The 22,212-nt window shown below is 42.8% G+C and overlaps 1 protein-coding gene across 1 annotated transcript in view; it reads left to right on the forward strand.

Annotated features, from left to right (window-relative positions):
- Nucleotides 1–22,212, forward strand: part of VPS13B (vacuolar protein sorting 13 homolog B) — a 932,812-nt gene that overhangs the window by 346,063 nt on the left and 564,537 nt on the right. Inside the window, 1 exon segment of the mRNA XM_029063425.2 lies at nucleotides 9,234–9,343. Within this exon segment, the coding sequence (XP_028919258.1) occupies nucleotides 9,234–9,343 (110 nt within the window).

Here is a 22,212-nt window from a genome sequence, read left to right on the forward strand (position 1 = left end):
CTGTCTCCCCCATTTAGACTGTGAGCCCGTCATTGGGCAGGGATTGTCTCTATCTGTTGCTGAATTGTACATTCCAAGCGCTTAGTACAGTGCTCTACACATAGTAAGCGCTCAATAAATACTATTGAATGAATGAAGGCCTTGGGTTCTAATCTCAGCTCCACCACTTATCTGCCGTGTGACCTTGGGCAAGTTACTTCACTTCCCTGTGCCTCAGTTCCCTCCCTCATGTGTAAAATGGAGATTAAAACTGTGAGCCCTATGTGGGTCAGGGATTGCATCCAACCCGATTTGCTTATATCCACCCAGAGCTTAAAACAGTGCCCGGGATGTGGTAAGCACTTAAAAACAATACCAGAATTATTATTACTTATTAAATCTGATGAGTGTATGCTTAACTCGATAGAAGATGAGACGGCACTGAATGGCTCCTACTTTGTTAGCAAATAATAATAATAATAATAATTCTCTTTATTAAAAACCAAGGAGTTTTTTGAGGGGAGAATGCTTTTAAAAGAACCTCAACTAGTCATCTTTGCATGACTTGTAGTAAAATATGTAGCATGAGCCATGAATGGGAATGCAGTAATTTCTAAAGGTTTAAGAATGTACAATAAGTGGGCCCACCCTGCTTTTCCTCTGCCAGATGTTTTAAATGAACTTGCATTTTACCACCTGCTAACAATTTATTTCTGGTTATCCCTCTCCTTTTGGATTGCACACCTATATGCATGCATCATGATGGCTGCATTGACTGACTTGATGAAATTACTTTATAGAAAATATTTTTACATACTTATCTCAAAGAGGTTGAATGCCATTGTCAAAAATGCCAGTTAAAAATTATAAAAATGACCATTGGAGAGTTCATAGTTAAGAGTATCTTTTATTAAATTAGATATCTTTTGTTTATTTGCAGTTTTTTGACTGGAGTATACTTATGGGTTCATTCTATGACTTCATTGGTATTATGATTGGTATTATGAGAAGCAGCGTGGCTCAGTGGAAAGAGCATGGGCTTTGGAGTCAGGGCTCATGAGTTCGAATCCCAGCTCTGCCACTTGTCAGCTGTGTGACTGTGGGCAAGTCACTTAACTTCTCGGTGCCTCAGTTCCCTCATCTGTAAAATGGGGATTAAGACTGTGAGCCCCACGTGGGACAACCTGATTCCCCTGTGTCTACCCCAGCGCTTAGAACAGTGCTCGGCACATAGTAAGCGCTTAACAAATAACATTATGATTATTATTGCATTTGCTAAGCACTGTACTAAGCCCTGGGGTAGATAAAAGTCAATCAAGTCAGACACGGCCCCTTTCTCACTTGGAGCTCATAATCTAAGTGGGAGGAAGAAAGAGGTATTGAATCCCCCATTTTACGGTTGAGGAGACTGAACCACAGAGAATTTAAGAAGCCTCTCCAAGGTCACTCAGCAGGCAAATGGTGGAGCCAGGATTAAAACCCAGGCCCTCTGTCTCACAGCCCTGTGCTGTGCTTTTCCACCAGGCCATCCTGCTTCCCAATCAGAATGTTCAGAATTAATTAATTGATCAAGATGCTCAGAGTTTCTTAGAATACTTTTTTATGTGTAATTTTAGCAAGTTAAATAAAAATGAGCAAATAGGTAAAAGTATTTTTGAGTGATCTGATAATGTTATCTTTGTAAATAAGAGCAAACTTGTGGCCATCTCACTTAATGATTTTTTGAAAATTATTAGTGAACAGTTGTTTTGGGTGATTTTCTTGTCATGAATCCCTCTATCAGCTCGATGTAAGTTTAGTTTCAGGTGCCTTATTCAGGAGTAATTCAGACATAAATAAAATGAGTGTCTTTTTGATATTTAGAAAAATTCATTTTATTGGATGCATATTACATTCTACCCAGTTAAATGTGCAGAATTCAATAAATTATGTATTGGATTGTATATATTACAGGTATTCGTTGCATGGAATACCAACACTACCTAAACTTGGTGTTCTTATTAGCTATTTTTAAGTCAGCGGAGGGCTGCAGATGAATTTCTTCCTAGTTATTAAAAAATCCTAATCTGCTATTGAATTAAAAATGACTTTTTGTAGTCAGTTAGACTTGGATTTAAATGGATATGTCTGCATTCTCAGTCTGGTTCATTTGTTCAAGATAATAATTCAGGAGGACACAGTGTCCCTTAGAAAGTTGATGTTTTACAAGGCAGCTCTACTGCCTTATCATATGTATTTTAAAGAAGTGTGTATGTTTAGTTTTCGTGCACTGCAGCTTCAGGCCGGGACCCCAACTTCGACTCTCATTCTCTAACTTCGGGATGTAACTGAAAAGGATTGCCGTGCCCTGGGATAGCTAATTGGTAAAGCCTGTGTGGAATGTGGATGAGTGAGCCATTTTGGCAGGGAGCAGAGCAGCAAAGCACACTTTTTCCCTTAGTTGTCTCCGAGGCTAAAATTAAACAGCGTTAGCTATTTCCACATTTAGTGATTTACAGTGGATCTGTTCTAAGTCAAACCAGCATCTACAGCTAATTGACTGCACACTTGTACGAAGGACTCGTATATGTGCCCCCCCCCCTTTTTTTTATAAAGGGAAGAATCTGGGCATGTTCAACTGCAGAAAACATGGGAATATGATATTAAATGTAAAATAAGAACATGTCTCTCCCGCCCTTTGAATTCATTGAATATTATATTTATGGTATTGTGGTTCATCAGCTTGAGCACCTGTTTAACCCTCATAGACTCCATTACACCTCCAAGCCATGAGGTCATTCATGCCATAATTTATGGGTAGTTTATGTAGCATGTTGGTGAGATGTTTTCTTAAGCTACTTAGTTACCAAAAATAAACAAAACCTGTCACAATTAATTTTCTTCACAGAACATTTTCATCTGTTTACGTATGTTTTCCTTCATCTCACTTTATCCCCCACAGTCTGTTTTATCTAGAAAAAGTGTTGTTACCTTAATATTTTTAGAAGAATAACTGTGGGAACTTCAGCCGGCGAGTCAATGTCCAAATGCCTGTGAAGGATTTATAAAGGCCTGGAATACTCTATGCTTCCCATCTTGCTTTGTTTTTATCAGCCGCTCTGCCATGTGTCAGATACAATTAGGGATAGACACTCTGAAAAACTTACCAGGAAAGCTTTAGGCTCTCTGCCATGAGAGCTTGAAAGTTGGGGGCGGCTCTGGTGATCTTGCCTGTAATTTTTCACAGGCTCCCTTAGCTCAGATCTGCTAACCGCCCTGTCTCCTGACTCACCCTCTCATTGCCGCCATTAGCCCACTAGGTTTTCTCCCCAAATTCCAGTCTGGGGAGGAGAGGGAGCGGGTCAGTCGAGCCCTATTCACAGATGTGGCTCGTAGTCCCAGCCGTGTAAGTGGCCCATTCCAACCTCTGCGGTGAACAAACCACTCTGAAGAAAATCCATTAAATTAGAAGAAGTTGCCTTGAAGATATCGAAATTTTTCTTCACTTTGTTCAAGATGAGGTCCTTGACGTGTGTGATGACAAAAGTTTGACAGCCTTGTGGAGTTGCAGCAGAAACTCCATAGGAATTTCAAAGAGGTAAAAGCAAAAACCATCATCAGGCATGGCAAGTGTGAAATAAGAACACAGCAAGGGTCAAGCCTTTTTGTGTGTTCATTGTGGCCAAGACTATTGGTCACATAATGAGTGGCATTTTCCTTCACATATATACCCATGGGGGAATTTTGTAGTCAGTGTTGTTTTTCTCAAAGGGGCCTAGTGGAAAGAGCAGGGGCCTGGGTTCTAGTCCTGTCTCTGCCACTTTTCTGCTCTGTGACTTTGGGCAAGTCACTTCACTTTTGAGCCTCAGATACCTCGTTATCATCATCAGTGAAATTCACTGAACGTTTACTATGTGCAGAGCACTGCATTAAGGCCGAAAAATGCGGATTAAGACTGTGTGCCCCATGTGGGATGTAGACTGTGTCCAACTTGATTCACTTGTATCTACCCCAGTGCTCAGTACAGTGCCTAGCACATAGCACTGAAGAGATAGCATTGAAAAAACGTACAAATGGTTGCTCTCCTCAGCTCTCCCCGTCTTTGAAGCCCTTTTGAAATCATACCTCCTCCAGGAGGCCTTCCAAAATAATTATCCCTGGTAATCCAGTTCTAGCCCCCCAATTTCCACCTCAGAAGTTTGCGGCCCACTTTCCACTTGTGTACTCCCAGATCTTTGTAGATTTCTTATATATCACCTTACATACCCATGACTTCAACATTCACTCATCTATATGAGCACTTTTCCTTCTTCCTTCTTATTTAATTGTGGAGCTGCCGCCTCTGCTGGACTGTAAGCAACTTGAAGGTAGGGATCATGTCCATTTACCGCCCTCGTACTTAGAATGGGAGCTCCATGGGGGACAGGGATTGGTGAACTTTTATCCCAGCGCTGAGACTATAGTTGTTGTGGGCAGGGAATGGGTCTCTTTATTGTTATTTTGTACTCTCCCAAGTGCTTAGTACAGTGCTTTGCACTCAGTAAGTGCTCAATAAATAAGATTGAATGAATGGTCAGCACATAGTAAGCATTTAACAAATACCACAGTTATAGTATTATTATTATTACTATTATTACTGTTATCATTATCGTACTTCCCCAAGCCCAGTACCATGCCCACAACAGGAGTTCAATAAATACAAAATAAATTTAGGCATAGTCAGTAACAATATATTCAAGTGTGGGTCTTCCCTTTAGATTGTGAGCCCCAGGTGGGACAAGGATCAATGTCTAAAGAAGCAGCGTGGATCAGTGGAAAGAGTCCGGGTTTGGGAGTCAGAGTCCATGGGTTCGAATCCCGGTTCTGCCACTTGGCAGCTGTGTGACTGTGGGCAAGTCACTTAACCTCTCTGTGCCTCAGTTCCCTCATCTGTAAAATGGGGATTAACTGTGAGCCTCACGTGGGACAACCTGATTATCCCGTATCTACCCCAGCGCTTAGAACAGTGCTCTGCATATATTAATAGCTTAACAAATACCAACATTATTATTAACCTAATTATCCTTTATCCTAATGCTTAGCACAATGCTTGGCACATAAGAAACACTTAAAAATGCCCCATTTATTAATAATCATTCCAAAAAATTTGGAAACCTAAGTAGAGAGAGAGTAATTTTTCATTTTAAAACAAGTATTTTCCTCTGTTGTTTGTCAGAAGTAGTTTGCTGTAGCTTCCTAAGGGCTTCTGTTAGGGCCAGAGTTGAAAAATTGAACCCAGCAATTTGTGATTCAGTTTGTTCATTTTTCTGAAAGATAGAGCCTATTTTATTCTCTTAGATACTAAAATGTTGGAAAAGGTATATTGTAGCTCTTGAAAGTTCTGTCTCACTTTTTAGACTTCAATATATTCTACTTGATTTGCTAGTCTGGTTAAAAATTTGCTATACAGTTAATTTATTAGTGCTCTCTTTTTTCCTCGTTGCCCCTTTATTTTATGTTTTCCTTTGGTTTCTCCTCAAATTCAGGATTCATTTTAAGGTTTATTAAATCAACTAGATAACAAAGCTTGGTCTCTTTGCAAAAGTGTGTATGTGTGAGTATGTATGTTTGTGTTTTTTCTGGCTTGCAGCCTCCACTGTGCTAATGATTTATCTTGTGTCTTTCTTGACTGCCTGCTTGTTAGTTAATGCCTTATGTCCCTAATTAGTACCAATTTGTGGTATTCTTTGCTTTATGAAATTAAAATGTCTATTTAAAAAGCATACTGAAACTTTTACTTCGACAACCAAGTGGCCCACTTTGTAATTATAGGTTTAATGTTTTAATTTTAGTTCCCTTATATGAATTTCAGAATTTTTTCAGTTTACATTTGTACTACATTCTTCTTTGAATTTTAATTATCAAGTGATTGAAATTTGAAATCTTCCTTTGGTCCCGATATTGACTCTGATGAAATTTTTTGAGACCGTCCTTATGGTGTCTGAAAAGAGCCTGGGCTGGGGAGTCAGAGGTCATGGGTTCTAATCCTGGCTCTGCCACTTGTCAGCTGTGTGACTTTGGGCAAGTCACTTCACTTCTCTGGGCCTCAGTGACCTCATCTGTCAAATGGGGATTAAGACTGTGAGCCTCACGTGGGACAACCTGATCACCTTGTATCTCCCCCAGCACTTAGAATAGTGCTCTGCACATAGTAAGCGCTTAACAAATACCAACTTTATTATGGTGTCACTTAGGATAAGGGACTTCATATGCATTTTTATTAATGACATGAAATCTATTTTGATAATTAGCCTTGAAACCCAAATTTAATGAGTCCATAGGAATGCAGTGTCATTACTATACCCCATGGTAAATACCTGCTTGTGTTGAAAGGTAGAATAGGTTCCTCTTCTTGCTAAATAGCAGGGACATCCAATTACAATTCTCCCTTAAGAAATTCCCGTATGTCAATTTAACAATTCTTCTGGTGGGACTTTGCGCTCCATATAGACCGTAAGCTTGTTGTGGGCAAGGAAGGTGTAGGTAGATTGGACCCTTCCAAGCACTTAGATACACTGCTCTACATACAGTAAGCATTCACTTAATACGATTGAGCTAGTGGTAATTAGGTTTTCACTTTAACTTGTGGCTGCTATTTAGCAGTCAGTAAATATGGTTGAATGAATGCATGAATGGTCACCATAGTAAGGCGATGGTATTATATTTGCCTCATCAATTCCCTTGCCTGTTGTTTACCCAAGCCTGTTCCAAACCTTCAGCTTCACCTTCAAGATAGCTTCCTCCCACCCCAAGTCTCAGCAGTCTCACTGAGAAAATTGATCCCACCAAGTATAAGCACTTCATGGGCCCCTTCGCTGTTCCTTCTGCTTTAAAAGGTAGATAGAGAAGTGGCGTCCAGAGATTTTGTTTCAAAATGGAAGGCATGGCGTAGTGGATAGAGCATGGGCCTGGGACTCAGAAGGTCATTCATTCAGTATTCAATAGTATTTATTGAGCGCTTACTATGTGCAGAGCACTGTACTAAGCACTTGGAATGTACAAATCGGTAACAGATACAGTCCCTGCCTTTTGACGGGCTTACAGTCTAATCGGGGGAGATGGACAGACAAGATCAATGGCAATAAATAGAATCAAGGGGAAGAACATCTCATTAAAACAATAGCAAATAAATAGAATCAGGGTGATGTACATCTCATTAACAAAAGGTCATGAGTTCAAGTTCCAGCTCTGCCACTTAACTGCTGTGTGACTTCAGGCAAACTACTTCACTTCTGTGCCTCAGTTGCCTCATCTGTAAAATGGCGAATAAAACTGTGAGCCCCATGTGGAATAGGGACTGTGTCAAACCCGATTTGTTTGTATCAACCCCAGTGCTTAGTGCAGTGCTCTGCACACAGTAAGCGCTCAGTAAATACAATTGAATGAATGCAGTGCTTGGCAAATAGTAAGTGCTTAAATACTGTTATGATTATTATCGTCACAAAGTGAAGCTTAAGTTGCCTGGATTTTCATGCCCCTCCTCATCGGCATATGCATGTTGTCTTGCTCATTCTTGGTAAAATTCAGGATTGCTGTAACATGAGTAGTATAAGGCAACAGACCATCCAAGTACCCCATTTTAACCATTAAGTCTAGCCTCCTTCCTATTCCTTAGTAAAATTAATAGATTCAAGTTAACCACCTCATCCTGTCCCAGCTCACTCACAAGTGGAAATTCTTTTGTGCAGTGAGATGGCCAGAAGTTGGGAAAAAGAAGCTCAAAAGCCAATCCAAGAGTCTGAATGATTCACCGTTGGATAAGCATTTCTTGAACACTGAATTGATTGCCTTGTCTGACCTGGAGTTGGGAGCATCACTTCTGGGAGTGAGGGAGGGGTCAATTAGCCTGTTTGACCTGTGTCTCCTTTCTGAATTGCCGAATTAGACAGTTTATTAATAATGATTATGGTAGTTAAAGGCTATGTCCCAAGCACTCTGCCAGGAACCTGGGAGTCAGAAGTTCATGGGTTCTAATCATGGCTCTGTCACATGTCTGCTCTGTGACTTTGGGCAAGTCACTTCACCTCTCTGGGCCTCAGTTACCTCATCTGTAAAATAGGGACTAAGACTGTGAGCCCCATGCAGAGGAGGGACTGTGACCAACCTGACTAACTTGTGTCTACCCCGGTGCTTAGAACAGTGCTTAGCACATAGTAGTGCTTAACAAGTACTAATGTTATCATTATTATTACCAAATGTTGAGATAGATAAGAGATCATCAGATCAGACATGATCTACAAAAGGTCAGTGCAATATTTAGTAAACGGAGGGTGTTGTAGTTATTTATACATGTGCAGCTTAATTGCAGTGAATAATGATAGTAATAATCGTGAATTTTGTGAAGTATTTACTTATGTGCCAAACATTGAACTAAGTGCTGAGGTAGAAAAAAAACATCATCAGGTCAGACATGGTCCCTGACTCAAGTGAGGTTTGCAGTTTAAGGGGAAGGAGAACAGGTATTTCATCTATATTTTACAGATGAGGAAACTGAGGCACATAGAAGTTAAGTGACTTGTTCAAGGGACCCAGCAGGGAAGTGGCAGAGCTGGTCAGTCAGTCTTATTGAGCAGTTACGGTGTGCAGAACACTATACTAAGCGCTTGGGAGAGTACAGTATAACAATAAACACATATTCCCTGGTTAGAACAAATTTACAGGCTGGGGGGGAGGCAGATATTAATACAAATAAATAAATTATAGGCTAGGGCTGTTTTCACTAGGAGCAGTTTTGTTTTGAGCATTGTTTTGCTATGCCATCTTTTATTCCTTTGTGGAAAAGTAGCTGTACTTCCTCTTACGTAAATCTCACATTACAACCCTGCTGGCTTTTTCACAAATCAAAATATGAAAACATCCTGCCATCTCATCAGGTTACAGAAAAACTACTTTCTTAAATTATTTTTTCATTCGGGCCCAAGTGGTGTGTTCATGAAAGAATAGAGAAGCAGCGTGGCTCAGTGGAAAAAGCATGGGCTTTGGAGTCAGAGGTCATGGGTTCAAATCCCAGCTCGGCCACTTGTCAGCTGTGTGACTTTGGGCAAGTCACTTAACTTCTCGGTGCCCCAGTTACCTCATCTGCAAAATGGGGATTAAGACTGTGAGCCCCACGTGGGACAACCTGATTCCCCTGTGTCTACCCCAGCGCTTAGAACAGTGCTCGGCACATAGTAAGCGCTTAACAAATACCAACATTATTATTATTATTATTAATTTCATTTTGTCTTGTTTTTTAGGTGCAGTACTTCTCGCCAGTGTACAAGGAATAGCAGTCAGCATCGATCCAGTGTTATACACGTGGCTCACCTATCAGCCGCAGAAACGAAGTAATAGACACATTCAGCAGGTAGGAGATACGTGAACATTATTTCATTGACTAAAGAATAATTACGTCTTCTGCGGAGATTTGGGAAAACCGGGAAGAGGTTTTCTAGGCTGCATAGTGAGTGTCTAAGACTTGGACTGCCAATGTCCTTACCCACTAATAATAATAATAATTGTGGTATTTGCTAAGCACTTACTGTGTGCCAGGCCCTCTACTAAGCATTAGGGTGGATACAGACAAATCAAGTTGGACACCATCCCTGTCCCGCATGGGGCTCACTCATTTATTCATTCACTCAATAGTATTTATTGAGCACTTACTATGTGCAGAGCACTGTACTAAGCACTTGGAATGTACAGTTCGGCAACAGATAGACTGTAAGCCCGTCAAACGGCAGGGATTGTCTCTATCTGTTGCCGACTTGTTCATCCCAAGCGCTTAGTACAGTGCTCTGCACATAGTAAGCGCTCAATAAATACTATTGAATATAAGATAGAGACAATCCCTGCCCAACATCAGGCTCACAGTCTAAACGGGGGAGACAACAAAACAGAACAAAAGTCTTAATCCCCATTTTACAGATAAGGGAATGGAGGCATGGAAAAGTGAAGTGACTTCTCCAAAGTCACGCACCAGATAAATGGCGGAGCCAGAATTAGAATCCATGACCTTCTAACTCCCAAACTCATGTTCTATCCGCTATACCGTGCTACCCCCCACCCTTCCCTTCCTTCCTACCGGGTTCTGTAGAGCTGACAAGCCTGGGGGAACCTTCAGGGAAGACAAGAATTCCTGTCCACGGAGGGGTGGGAATTCAAAGTAGTTCCCAATCTCAGTGGTGCATGGCGAACACCCCATCCAGAGCTCCTAAGTTGGGGAATAGGCCGGTGGCCTTCTGGGGGTCACCACCCGTTCGCCGCTTCTGGTATTGCAGCATGAAGCAGCGTGGCTCAGCGGAAAGAGCCCGGGCTTGGGAGTCACAGGTCATGGGTTCGAATTTGGATCTGCCACTTGTCAGCTGTATGACTATGGGCAAGTCACTTCACTTCTCTGTGCCTCAGTTCCCTCATCTGTAAAATGGGGATTAACTGTGAGCCTCACGTAGGACAACCTGATTATCCCGTATCTACCCCAGCACTTAGAACAGTGCTCTGCACATAGTAAGCGCTTAACAAATACCAACATCATCATCATCATTATTGCACCCAGGAGGCTGCCTGGGGTAGACCATCTCCACCCCCTCCATCCGTGGACCAGATGGAGCCCAGTGGGTGTTAGGTCATGGCAGTTGTGGGTCATGCATGGTAGCGACATTGCCCCTTGGAGGGTTTTGGGTGGGGTCCCGCCTCTTAGCCCAAGGCCCTAGGAGGTGGTTTTAAATGCCTCAGACCCTGCCCTCCTCCGCCCTGTCCCGGGTTGGAAGTCTCCTTGGTTCCAAGATGAGCTGGGTTTTGCTCCCTAACCTCAGGGTACAGGCTCTTTGCCCTATTATGCTTAATTGAATCTGGACAATAATCTGGTTCCAAGTCAGTCAGTTGTATTTATCGAGCGCTTACTGTGTGCAGAACACTGTACTAAGAGAAGCAGCTTGGCTAGAGAAGTAACATGGCTTCGTGGATAGAGCCCGGGCTTGGAAATCAGAGGTTGTGGGTTCTAATCCCAGCTCTGCCACTTGTCAGCTGTGTGACTTTGGGCACCTCACTTAACTTCTCTATGCTTCAGTTACCTCATCTGTAAAATGGGGGTTAAGACTGTGAGCCTCACCTGGGACAATGACAGCCTTGTATCTCCCCCAGTGCTTAGAGAAGCAGCGTGGCACAGTGGAAAGAGCACGGGCTTTGGAGTCAGGGCTCATGAGTTCGAATCCCAGCTCTGCCACTTGTCAGCTGTGTGACTGTGGGCAAATCACTTAACTTCTCTGTGCCTCAGTTCCCTCATCTGTAAAATGGGGATTAAGACTGTGAGCCCCACATGGGGCAACCTGATTCCCCTGTGTTTACCCCAGCGCTTAGAACAGCGCTCTGCACATAGTAAGAGCTTAACAAATACCAGCATTATTATTATTAGAACAGTGCTTGGCACATAGTAAGCACTTAAATACCATCGTTATTATTATTGAGAGCAGGCTAGGGAGTCAGAAGGACCTGGGTTCTAATCCCGGCTCTGCCACGTGTCTTCTTGGGCAAGTCACTTCATTCCTCTGGGCCTCAGTTACCTCACCTATAAAGTGGGGATTAAGAGTATGAGCCCCAAGTGGGGCAGAGACTGTGTCCAATCTGATTAACTTGTATTTCCCCCAGTGCTTAGAACAGTGCTTGGTTCATAATAAGAGCTTAATAAGTACCGTAATTATAATTAATTACTTAGCACTTGGGAGAGTACAATATAACAATAAACAGACACATTCCCTGCACGCAGCTGTGTCTTTCAGAGTCTGAGCGACACATTCCCCGGCTAGTCCCAAAGATATCCCCCGTCTATCAGCGTGGTCAAAGGGGAATGCCGCCGAGCTCCTTTAAAATCCCCCCTTCCAAATTAACACAAAACCCACCCATCAGTGGCCCTCATTCTCAGAAAAACAAACCGGGGAGCCTCATTCCTAAAATTCCCGCTCAACCAGAATCCACACCCGGGCCTAATTTAGATGCTCTCAGAGGCCCCCTCTCCATTTCCCTTTCCCAGGAGTTCTAACAGAAAATAGAAATTTTGAACCCAAGAAGATGCTCTCAAAGACAAGTAATTCTCTGCCAGACAAGCCAGCTTGGTGACTTTACACTGATTCTGGGAAGTTAAGTCTCAAGAGCCTTTTAAAACAGGAACATAGACAGTCCTTTTCTAGGAAAATCTCCTAACCACCAGCCAAATTAGTCTGGTTGTGAAAGCTGGAAAGTACCCCAGAGACAATAACCAGCAGGTGTCATGAGGACCTAGGTTCACTGAGATATTTCTCTTTGTTGTGACCCCAAGGCAAAGGTCCAGGGCCTGGAAGTTACCTACCCTGCAGTCTCCTCAACCTATCAAGATATTCTGAGGCTAGTAGTGGCCTTGAGTATGTAGCTCTCTGGCAGGAAGAACTGTGAAATGCTATGAGAAGCAGCGTGGTCAAAGGGGAATGCCGCTGAGCTCCTTTAAAATCCCCCCTTCTAAATTAACACAAAACCCACCCAAGTAGCGTGGCTTAGTGGAAAGAGCACGGGCTTTGGAGTCAGAGGTCATGGGTTCGAATCCCAACTCTGCCCCTTGTCAGCTGTGTGACTGTGGGCAAGTCACTTAACTTCTCTGTGCCTCAGTTCCCTCATCTGTAAAATGGGGATTAAGACTGTGAGCCCCACGTGGGACAACCTGATTCCCCTGTGTCTACCCCAGCGCTTAGAACAGTGCTCTGCACATAGTAAGCGCTTAACAAATAACAACACTTTCATTATGATGTTGATAATAATATTGGTATTTGTTAAGCGCTTACTATGTGCAGAGCACTGTTCTAAGCGCTGGGGTAGATACAAGGTCATCAGGTTGTCCCACTTGAGGCTCACAGTTAAACCCCATTTTACAGATGAGGGAACTGAGCAGAGAAGTTAAGTGACTTGCCCAGAGTCACACAGCTGACAAGTGGCACAGCCGGGAGTCGAACCCATGACTTCAGACTCCCAGGCCCAGGCTCTTTCCACTGAGCCACGCTGCTTCTCTTATGATGATGATGACATTTGTTAAGCACTTACTATGTGTCGAGCACTGTTCTAGGAGCCGAGGTAGATATAGGCTAATCAGGTTGGACACAGTCTCTCCCCTACACGGGGCTCACAGTCTTAATCCTCATTTTACAGATGAGATAACTGAGGCTCAGAGAAGTGAAGCGACTTGCCTAAGGTCTCCCAACAGACAAGTCGCAGATTCAATAGTATTTATTGAGCGCCTACTATGTGCAGAGCACTGTACTAAGCACTTGGAATGAACAAGTCGGCAACAGATAGAGACAGTCCCTGCCGTTTGACGGGCTTACAGTCTAATCGGGGGAGACGGACAGACAAGAACGATGGCAATAAATAGAGACAAGGGGAAGAACATCTCGTAAAAACAATGGCAACTAAATAGAATCAAGGCGATGTACAATTCATTAACAAAATAAATAGGGTAATGGAAATATATACAGTTGAGCGGACGAGTACAGTGCCGATGGGAAGGGAGAGGGGGAGGAGCAGAGGGAAAGGGGGAAAAGAGGGTTTAGCTGCGGAGAGGTGAAGGGGGGGTGGTAGAGGGAGTAGAGGGAGAAGGGGAGCTCAGTCTGGGAAGGCCTCTTGGAGGAGGTGAGTTTTAATTTGATTTGATTCCCAGATTTGATTCCCAGGCCCCTGCTCTATCCACTACACCCTGTTACTTCCCTATGCCACCTCTTCCCAACTCACATCACTTCCCAAGTCCATTAACTTCCCCGTGCCTCACTCCCCTAGTCTATAAAATGGTGATTCAATACCCGTTCTCCCTCCCTCTCTTCCTCCCCCACCCCCCACCTGGGACAGGAACTCTGTTCAATCTGCATATAACCTATCTGCCCCAGTGTTTATTTCAGTGTTTGATTTACCTCAAAACAATACCTTAACAAATACCCCAATTATCATTTTCAGTTTCTCCTTGCTTATCCCCTTACCTGGTTACTGGTGGAGACTGTAAGCTTGTTGTGGGCAGGGAATGTGTCTGTTTATTGTTGTATTGTACTTTAGCAAATGCTTAGTACAGTGCTGTGCACACAGTAAGCGCTCAATAAATACGATTGAATGAGTAATCCAGAGACCACACCAAAGGAGTAGGTGGCAAGAGGCCTCTGCTGACATGAGACTCCTAAAATCATTATTTTCATCAACTCCTTTGCCCTTTTCAGCATTTTAATGACAGCCACTTGGTCATATGAAATTAACACATCATTAGTTGCTTGTTTTGGGGAACATTTACGGGGAAATCTAATCCTGAACCCCTATTAGGTGATTGCTTAGTCTAATTGTTTTCTTCTCCATTAGTAGATTGCTTTTAATTTTCACCACTTCCCTTGCCAATTTGGTCAGGACTTCTGCAACCTAGGTAATGCCTCTGGAACGTTTGGTATACTTTGATGCCTTTAATCCAGACTTTTACATTCTACCGTGCAATTGCTTCGTAAACTAACATCTGACTATGATCAGTAGATTAAGTGAGAAGTATTAATTGCTGGACTGCCAGTAGATATTGTCAGGGTGCAAATGCATCCCTTACACAGTAATTATAATAATTATGGTACTTGTTAAGTGCTTATTATGAAATAATAATAATGTTGGTATTTGTTAACCACTTACTATGTGCCAAGCACTGTTCTAAGCGCATGGATAGATACAAGGTAATAGGTTGTCCCACATGGGCCTCACAGTCTTCATCCCCATTTTACAGATGAGGTAACTGAGGCACAGAGATATTAAGTGACTTGCCCAAGGTCACCCAGCTGACAAGTGGCAGAGCCGGGATTAGAATTCACAACCTCTGACTCCCAAACCCGGGTTCTTTCCACTAAGCCACACTGCTTCTCGAAGCACTGTTGTATGTGCCAAGCACTCTTCTAAGCACTAGGATAGATATAAGGTAATCAGGTTGGAGAAGGTAAGTGACGTGCCTAGGGTAACACAACAGACAAGTGGCGGAGTCAGGATTAGAATTCAGGTCCTTCTGACTCCCAGGCCTGTCCTCATTCCATCAGGCCGCATAAGCATTAAATGGGGAGGTGAGGACTTCCCTTTGGAGAGATTGGCTCTCTGTTGGTGTGATTCCATGGAAGCCATGGCTTCTGTTCTTCTTGTCTTATGCCGTCGAGTCGTTTCCAACCCATAGCGACATCACGGACACATGAAGCAGCGTGGCTCAGTGGAAAGAGCCCAGGCTTGGGAGTCAGAGGTCATGAGTTCGAATCCCGGCTCTGCCACTTGTCAGCTGTGTGACTGTGGGCAAGTCACTTCACTTCTCTGTGCCTCAGTTACCTCATCTGTAAAATGGGGACTGTGAGCTTCACGTGGGACAACCTGATTACCCTGTATCTACCCCAGCGCTTAGAACAGTGCTCGGCACATAGTAAGCGCTTAACAAATGCCAACATTATCATTATTATTATTACATCTCTCCCAGTACGCCCTGCTTTCCATCTGCAATGGTTCTGCTAGTGGATCCATACAGGTTTCTTGGTCAAAATGTGGATCCACCTTCCAGATAGTAAACTCGAGTCTCCTCCCTCGACTCTCTCCTTTGCCGCTGCTGCCCAGCACGGGTGAGTTTCAACTTGTAGCAGATGTCCTTCCACTCGCTAGCCCCTGGCCAAGCCTCTGCTTGACTCTCCCTCCCGTAGCCGAGACTGGTAATAATAGCAATAATAATAATAATGTTGTTATTTGTTAAGCGCTTACTATGTGCAGAGCACTGTTCTAAGTGCTGCGGAAGATACAGGGTCATCAGGTTGTCCCACATGAAGCTCACAGTCTTAACCCCCATTTTACAGATGAGGTAACTGAGACCCAGAAAAGTTAAGTGACTTGCCCATAGTCACACAGCTAACAAGTGGCAGAGCCGGGATTCTAACCCATGACCTCTGACTCCCAAGCCCGGGCTCTTGCCTCTGAGCCACGCTGCTTCTCTAGAGTACCGGAAACTCTGCAGTTGCAAACGCTGAGCACTGTGAGACTGTGAGCCCGTTATTGGGCAGGGATTGTCTCTATCTGTTGCCAAATTGTACATTCCAAGTGCTTAGTACAGTGCTCTGCACATGGTAAGTGCTCAATAAATACGATTGAATGAATGAATGAATGCTGAGAGGTCTTTTCTTCAGTCAGCAATAATTCTTAGAGCTCCTCCAAGATGTGTAGCACTCTTTAATGATTTTATGAGGATGTCATAAGGCAGTGAATAGGCCCCCTCTAGACCATAAGCTCCTTGTGGGCAAGGATGGGTCTACCAACTCTGTTGTATTGTACTCTCCCAAACACTTAGGACAGGGCTCTGCACAGAGTAAGCACTCAATAAATACCATTGATTAACAGATTGATTAGACTGTAGACTCCTTGTGGGCAAGGACGCGTCTACCAACTCTTTTGTACTCTCCCTAGCGCTCAATGCAGTATATTGCATACAGAAAGCACTCAATAAATAACCCCTGATAGATTAATGATTGAATTACAGTTCAAAATTTTAAAATTCTCAAAGTTGCATTAAAAAAAAAGAAATTAAAAGTCTGTGTGCTAATGGCCAACCAAATATAAAGATGGCATCTTTTTTACATAGTGTTTCCTAAGGTTATCGGTCAAGGTTTTGAAAACTATGCCTATGTAGCAAATATGTTAATTTATATAGTCCCTCTGCTATTAGTGTAGCTCTGACCTAATGAAAGAAATGCTCCAGTATGGGGGAACGTGGCCCAGATTTGGAACAGGAGCTTAGTGGTGTCTGTAAACATTCGTCTTGAAACTATATGATCTGTTCTACATCCTGGTGGGTTTGTTCCTTCTGTCATTTACAACTAGAGGCCAAAATGTGGCTGGATTTACATATTTAAATAAAGATGCATGCCATTCCTGTTCTGACTGTGTAGTCAGTGCTCTAGGGACAGTGAGGAATGTTTCCCTATGTTCATGTTTGATTTTTGTAAGAATTCAATTTTGAATAATCTCACTATTTAGTTACACTCTGTGACAACCATGAAAAGATTTCAGAATACCTCATAAATTTGTAAGCTCCAATTTCACTGCTCTGATGACTATTGGGGGTGTGTATAATAATAATAATAATGGTATTTGTTAAGTGCTTACTTTGTGCCAAGCACTGTTCTAAGCACTGGGGTGGATACAAGATAATCAGGTTGTCCACATGGGGCTCACAATCTTAATCCCCATTTTACAGATGAGGTAACTGAGGCATAATGAAGTAAAATGACTTGCCCAAAGCCACACAGCTGACAAGCGGCAGAGCCGGAATTAGAATCCATGACCTCTGACTCCCAAGCCTGGGTTCTTTCCGCTTAGCAACGCTGCTTCTCTTGTCTTTTTAGGTTCAAGCTGATGCTACTGATAACGAGCATTTTATCCTTGTGAGAATGTGGCTGATAATAATAATTATAGTATTTGTTAGGCACTTACTATGTGCCAAGCACTGTTCTAAGTGCTGGGGTAGATTCAAGGTAATCAGGTTTTATCCCTCGTGGGGCTCACACTTTTAATCCGCCTTTTGCAGATGAGGTACCTGAGGCACAGAGAAGTTAAGTGACTCGCCCCAGGTCACACAGCAGACAAGTGGCGGAGCCGGGATTAGAACCCATGTCCTCTGACTCCCAAAGCCGGGCTCTTTCCACTAAGCCACGCTGCTGGGTGATTGACAGTCTCTTTCACACTACAGCCATAAAAAGCTGCACTCCTCTATGTGTTAGCCATTGAGACTGGCAGAATTGTTTGTGTTTCCCCCTTTTAGTGTCATAATAGTCCATGCATGTCACTGCTCTGATTGAGTTACCCTATTGCTAGTTCGGGGAAGCAGTGTGGCTCAGTGGAAAGAGCCTGGGCTTGGGAGTCAGAGGTCATGGGTTCGAATTCCGGCTCTGCCACTTGTCAGCTGTGTGACTGTGGGCGAGTCACTTCACTTCTCTGGGCCTCAGTTCCCTCATCTGTAAAAGGGGGATGAAGACTGTGAGCCTCAAGTGGGACAACCTGATGACCCTGTATCTCCCCCAGCACTTAAAACAGTGCTCTGCACATAGTAAGCGCTTAACAAATACCAACATTATTATTATTCTGGCATACCAACTGTCCCTATTCCACATCACTTGAGGTTTCGTTTCATGTGTTTTAAAGAAGTGCTTTGCACATAGTAAGTGTTTCATAGATACCATTATTAATTAAAGCATCCTTTTGATCTCTGATGGGAATAGGGGAAAGAACCAAACAATATCTCTCCAATTATGACCTGATTACCCCTATAAGTTCCTTGATGGCAGAGATGTCGTATAATTCTTTCCCCACCTTTTAGTAAAGTTTGACTCCCGGCTCTGCCACTTGTCAGCTGTGTGACTGTGGGCAAGTTACTTCACTTCTCTGTGCCTCGGTTACCTCATCTGTAAAATGGGGATTAAATGTGAGCTTCACATGGGACAGCCTGATTACCCTGTATTCCCCCACCACTTAGAACAGTGCTCTGCACGTAGTAAGCGCTCAACAAATACCAACATTATTATTATTATTAACTATGCTCAAAGGATTGCTACTGATGGATTGAATAGCCTTAGGATCTTGAAAGCCAAATTACTATAGGAGTTGCCAGTGTGCTAACTGGTGATGTCACGAGGTCTTATGATAGAGCCTGGGCCTAGGAGTCAGAAAGTCATGGGTTCTAATCCTGGCTCTGCCACTTGTTTGCTGTGTGGCCTTGGGCAAGTCACTTCTCTTCTCTGGGCCTGTTGCCTCAACTGTATAACAGGGCTTAAGACTGTGAGTCCTCTGAGGGACAGGGACTGTGCCCATGCCAATTTGTTGATTGTGTCTACCCTAGCTCTCAGTACAGTGCCTGCACACAGTAAGCGCTTAACAAATGCCATGATTATTATTAGTATTATTCAGTCAATCTTATTTATCGATTGCTTACTGTGTGCTTGGGACAGTACAGTATAACAGTGTAACAGACACATTCCCTGTCCCCAATAAGCTTATAGTCTAGAGTGGAAGACACATTCATATAAATACAGATATGTACGTAAATGCTGTGGGGCTTTCTCAAAAATAATGGTGACAGTGGCATCTTCGAGATCTTTGAGATCCTGAGGCATTTCGTCAGTGATGCAGATACGGGAGAAGATTTTGTGTAGTTATCAAATAATGGTGGTATTTAAGTGCTCACTATGTGCCAAGCACGTGTTAGGGTAGAATCAAGATCATCAGGACCCAGATGGGGCTCACAGTCTAGGAGGGAGAACAGGTATCAAATCCCTATTTTTGCAGGTGAGGGAATTGAGGCCCACTGAAGCGAAGTGACTTGCCCGTGGTCACACAGCAGATGGGTAGCGGAGTCGGGATTAGAAGCCAGATCCTCTGACTCCCAGACCCTTGCTCTTTCTACTAGGCCATACTGTTTCTTAAGCAAAAGTGCCTAAGCCTGAGTGCAGATCTCAGCAGGTAGGTCGTTGGATCCAGGAGGCCTTCCATTTCTCAGAGCCCTGACTGCTGCCCTGACTCCCCCAGAAGTTGGTAAAAGGCCAGCTGTTCATACAGTAAGCACTTAGTACAGTGCTCTGCACAGAGTAAGTGCTTAATAAATACGATTGAGTGAATGAATGAATATCGGTAGGTTTTGTATTTTGGGCAGAGCTTCATCTTCAATAGTAGAGGACATGAGGAGGAGAACATTGGAATGTTCTTGCCATCTTTTGAGGATTCCCTCCTTGTCTGGGATTGTCCTCTCCCAAGCACTTAGGGCAGTGTTCAGCATACAGTAAGCACTCACTAATACTATTGATTGATGAGGTACCATGGTGGCAAGAACAGGAGCCAGAGAATGTCTTTCTGTAATAAAAATAGTTATCTTATGTTAGGCGCTTACTCTATGCCAGTCACTGTACTAAGCGCTGGGTGTAGATGGAAGCAAATCGGGCTGGGCGCAGTCGCTGTCCCATGTGGGGCTCATGGTCTCAATCCCCATTTTCCAGATGAGGAAACTGAAGCCCAGAGAACTAAAGTGACTTGCCCAAGGTCACACAGCAGACAAGTGGAGGAGCCGGGATTAAAACCTATGACCTTCTGACTCACAGTCCCATGCTCTATCCACTACGCCATGCTGCTGCACCCGTAGTGAGCGCTCAATAAAGACCATCGACTGGCCCATTACCTCTTGGAATCCTCTTTCCTTTGAATTCTCACCCCTGCTGAGAGCCCTACTCCTGTTATTCCCACGCTCTTAAAATGAAAAGTTGAAACCTCTGGTTAAACAGAATGCCAAAGTTGCAAACTCTGGAGACGTGGAGAATGGCGATGCTGTCAACTGTGATTGCAAAGTTATGTGGAAAGGAGCATTTTGGAGGGAAGACAATTGGTTCAGTTAAATGCAATGAATTAGTGTTTTGAAATGATATTTGATCCATCCTAAAAGATGTCTGTCTATTTCATACTCCTGGCTGCTGGGTAATATTGCAAAGGGATTTCTATTGATTATTTAAGTGTAATGTTGGTCAAAGAATTAAAGAGCTCTGTGGAAGTTGCTCTCATTGGACCGTTTCTAATAAAATATTTGCATTGGTGTGACTTCTAGTTCCCTGAAAGAATGTTTTCGTCTCAGTATATATAGTCAAGGCTCAATTCCCTAGCCAGTGGAATGTAGCCATCTCTAGGACAGACCAGAGTGAGCCTTTCTGCCCTCCGAAGTGACTCCATTAGTGTGTTCTTTAGAAGCAAAATATAATTAATCTCGTAGACTGTCATTCTAAAAATGCCTTCATTAGACTTTGCTTTTTATCTCTGTTTGAGCTTTCAGTGAGCATGTTCAGTATCTTAGCATGATATGGCACTTCAGTTGGGTTTACAGTAATTTCATGTTTTAATGCCCCAATCTACAAAATATTTCCAAAGAAATGGCTAAATGTTGGTAGTTGTCTTATCTCAACCTCTTTTTTCGCCAGGAAACACTTGGGAGTCTGTATATGTAGCAAGTTCTTCTGTAATGGATTTTTTTTTATTCCTGAACTTTTCTTTTGACTGATTTTGTTATTTTCAATTTCCAAGGGCCTGTTCTCCGTAAAATAATGTCACACTTTAAAATAGATCAGGAGCATAAGTAAAATAGTTTTCTAATCCCTCAATGGATGTAAAATGTTTTGTCCTTTTTGGTTTTAAGCCTCCATTAAACACAAAAACCCCGATTCTGACAATTCAATTATATGCAAAAAAATGGTAAAAGGCTCATTTTTTAAATGATATATTATTTATTTTGTGACATGATGGCTTTTTTAGTTTCCTGGTAAACAAAGTTATATTTTATTCTTGGTTTTGGACTCATTCATGATGAAACCATGCCATTTAAAATATCTCCAATAAATATAGTTGTCTTTCAACCTTCAAGGAGTTGCCACTGAGAGTGAAAATCACCTCTGAGTGCTTGTGGTACTAGTTCAGTGTGGGACTCGGTCCAGTCCACCAAAAGGCTGGCCCGTATTTCATTGTCAAACTATCCAAATGATTTTTAGACATTATCGTGATCATAATTGCTCATGATTTCAGATGAACACACTGTCCACAACAGTTTGAAATGACTCTTAAATGCTCCAGTTGAAAGTTTTAGGCTCTAGACTACAGTCTGAATGTCATAAATGTGAGTGCACATGTCACTGGGAGGTGTTCTTCATCATTATTAATATCTCTAGATGTCAGTGTCGGGGATTGAATGATCTCTCATTTTTAACAAGTGGTAAGAATTACCTATACTCACTATACAGCAGTATTATTGACACTTTCATACAAAAAACCCCGTATCAATCATTGCTATTTATTGGGTGCTTACTGTGTGCAAAACACTATTTTAACTGCTTGGAAGAGTACAGTACAACAGAAATAGTAGATACGTTCCCATACCACAAGGAACTTTCTGTCTAGACAGAGACATAATGTACCTAAAAGCTGTGAGGCTGAGGATGGGGTGAATATCACGTGCTTAAAGGGTAATAATAATAATTACGATTCTTGTTAAGTGCCTACTATGTGCCAAGCACTGTTCTAAGCACTGGGGGAGATGCAAGTTAATCAGGTTGGACACAGTCCCTGTCTCACTTAGGGCTTACACTATTAATCCCTATTTTACAGATGAGGTAGCGAGGCCTGGAGAAGTGCAATGACTTGTCCAAGGTCACAAGGTCACAG

Source organism: Ornithorhynchus anatinus, chromosome 4 (assembly GCF_004115215.2).
Source record: "Ornithorhynchus anatinus isolate Pmale09 chromosome 4, mOrnAna1.pri.v4, whole genome shotgun sequence".
Taxonomy (NCBI): domain Eukaryota; kingdom Metazoa; phylum Chordata; class Mammalia; order Monotremata; family Ornithorhynchidae; genus Ornithorhynchus; species Ornithorhynchus anatinus.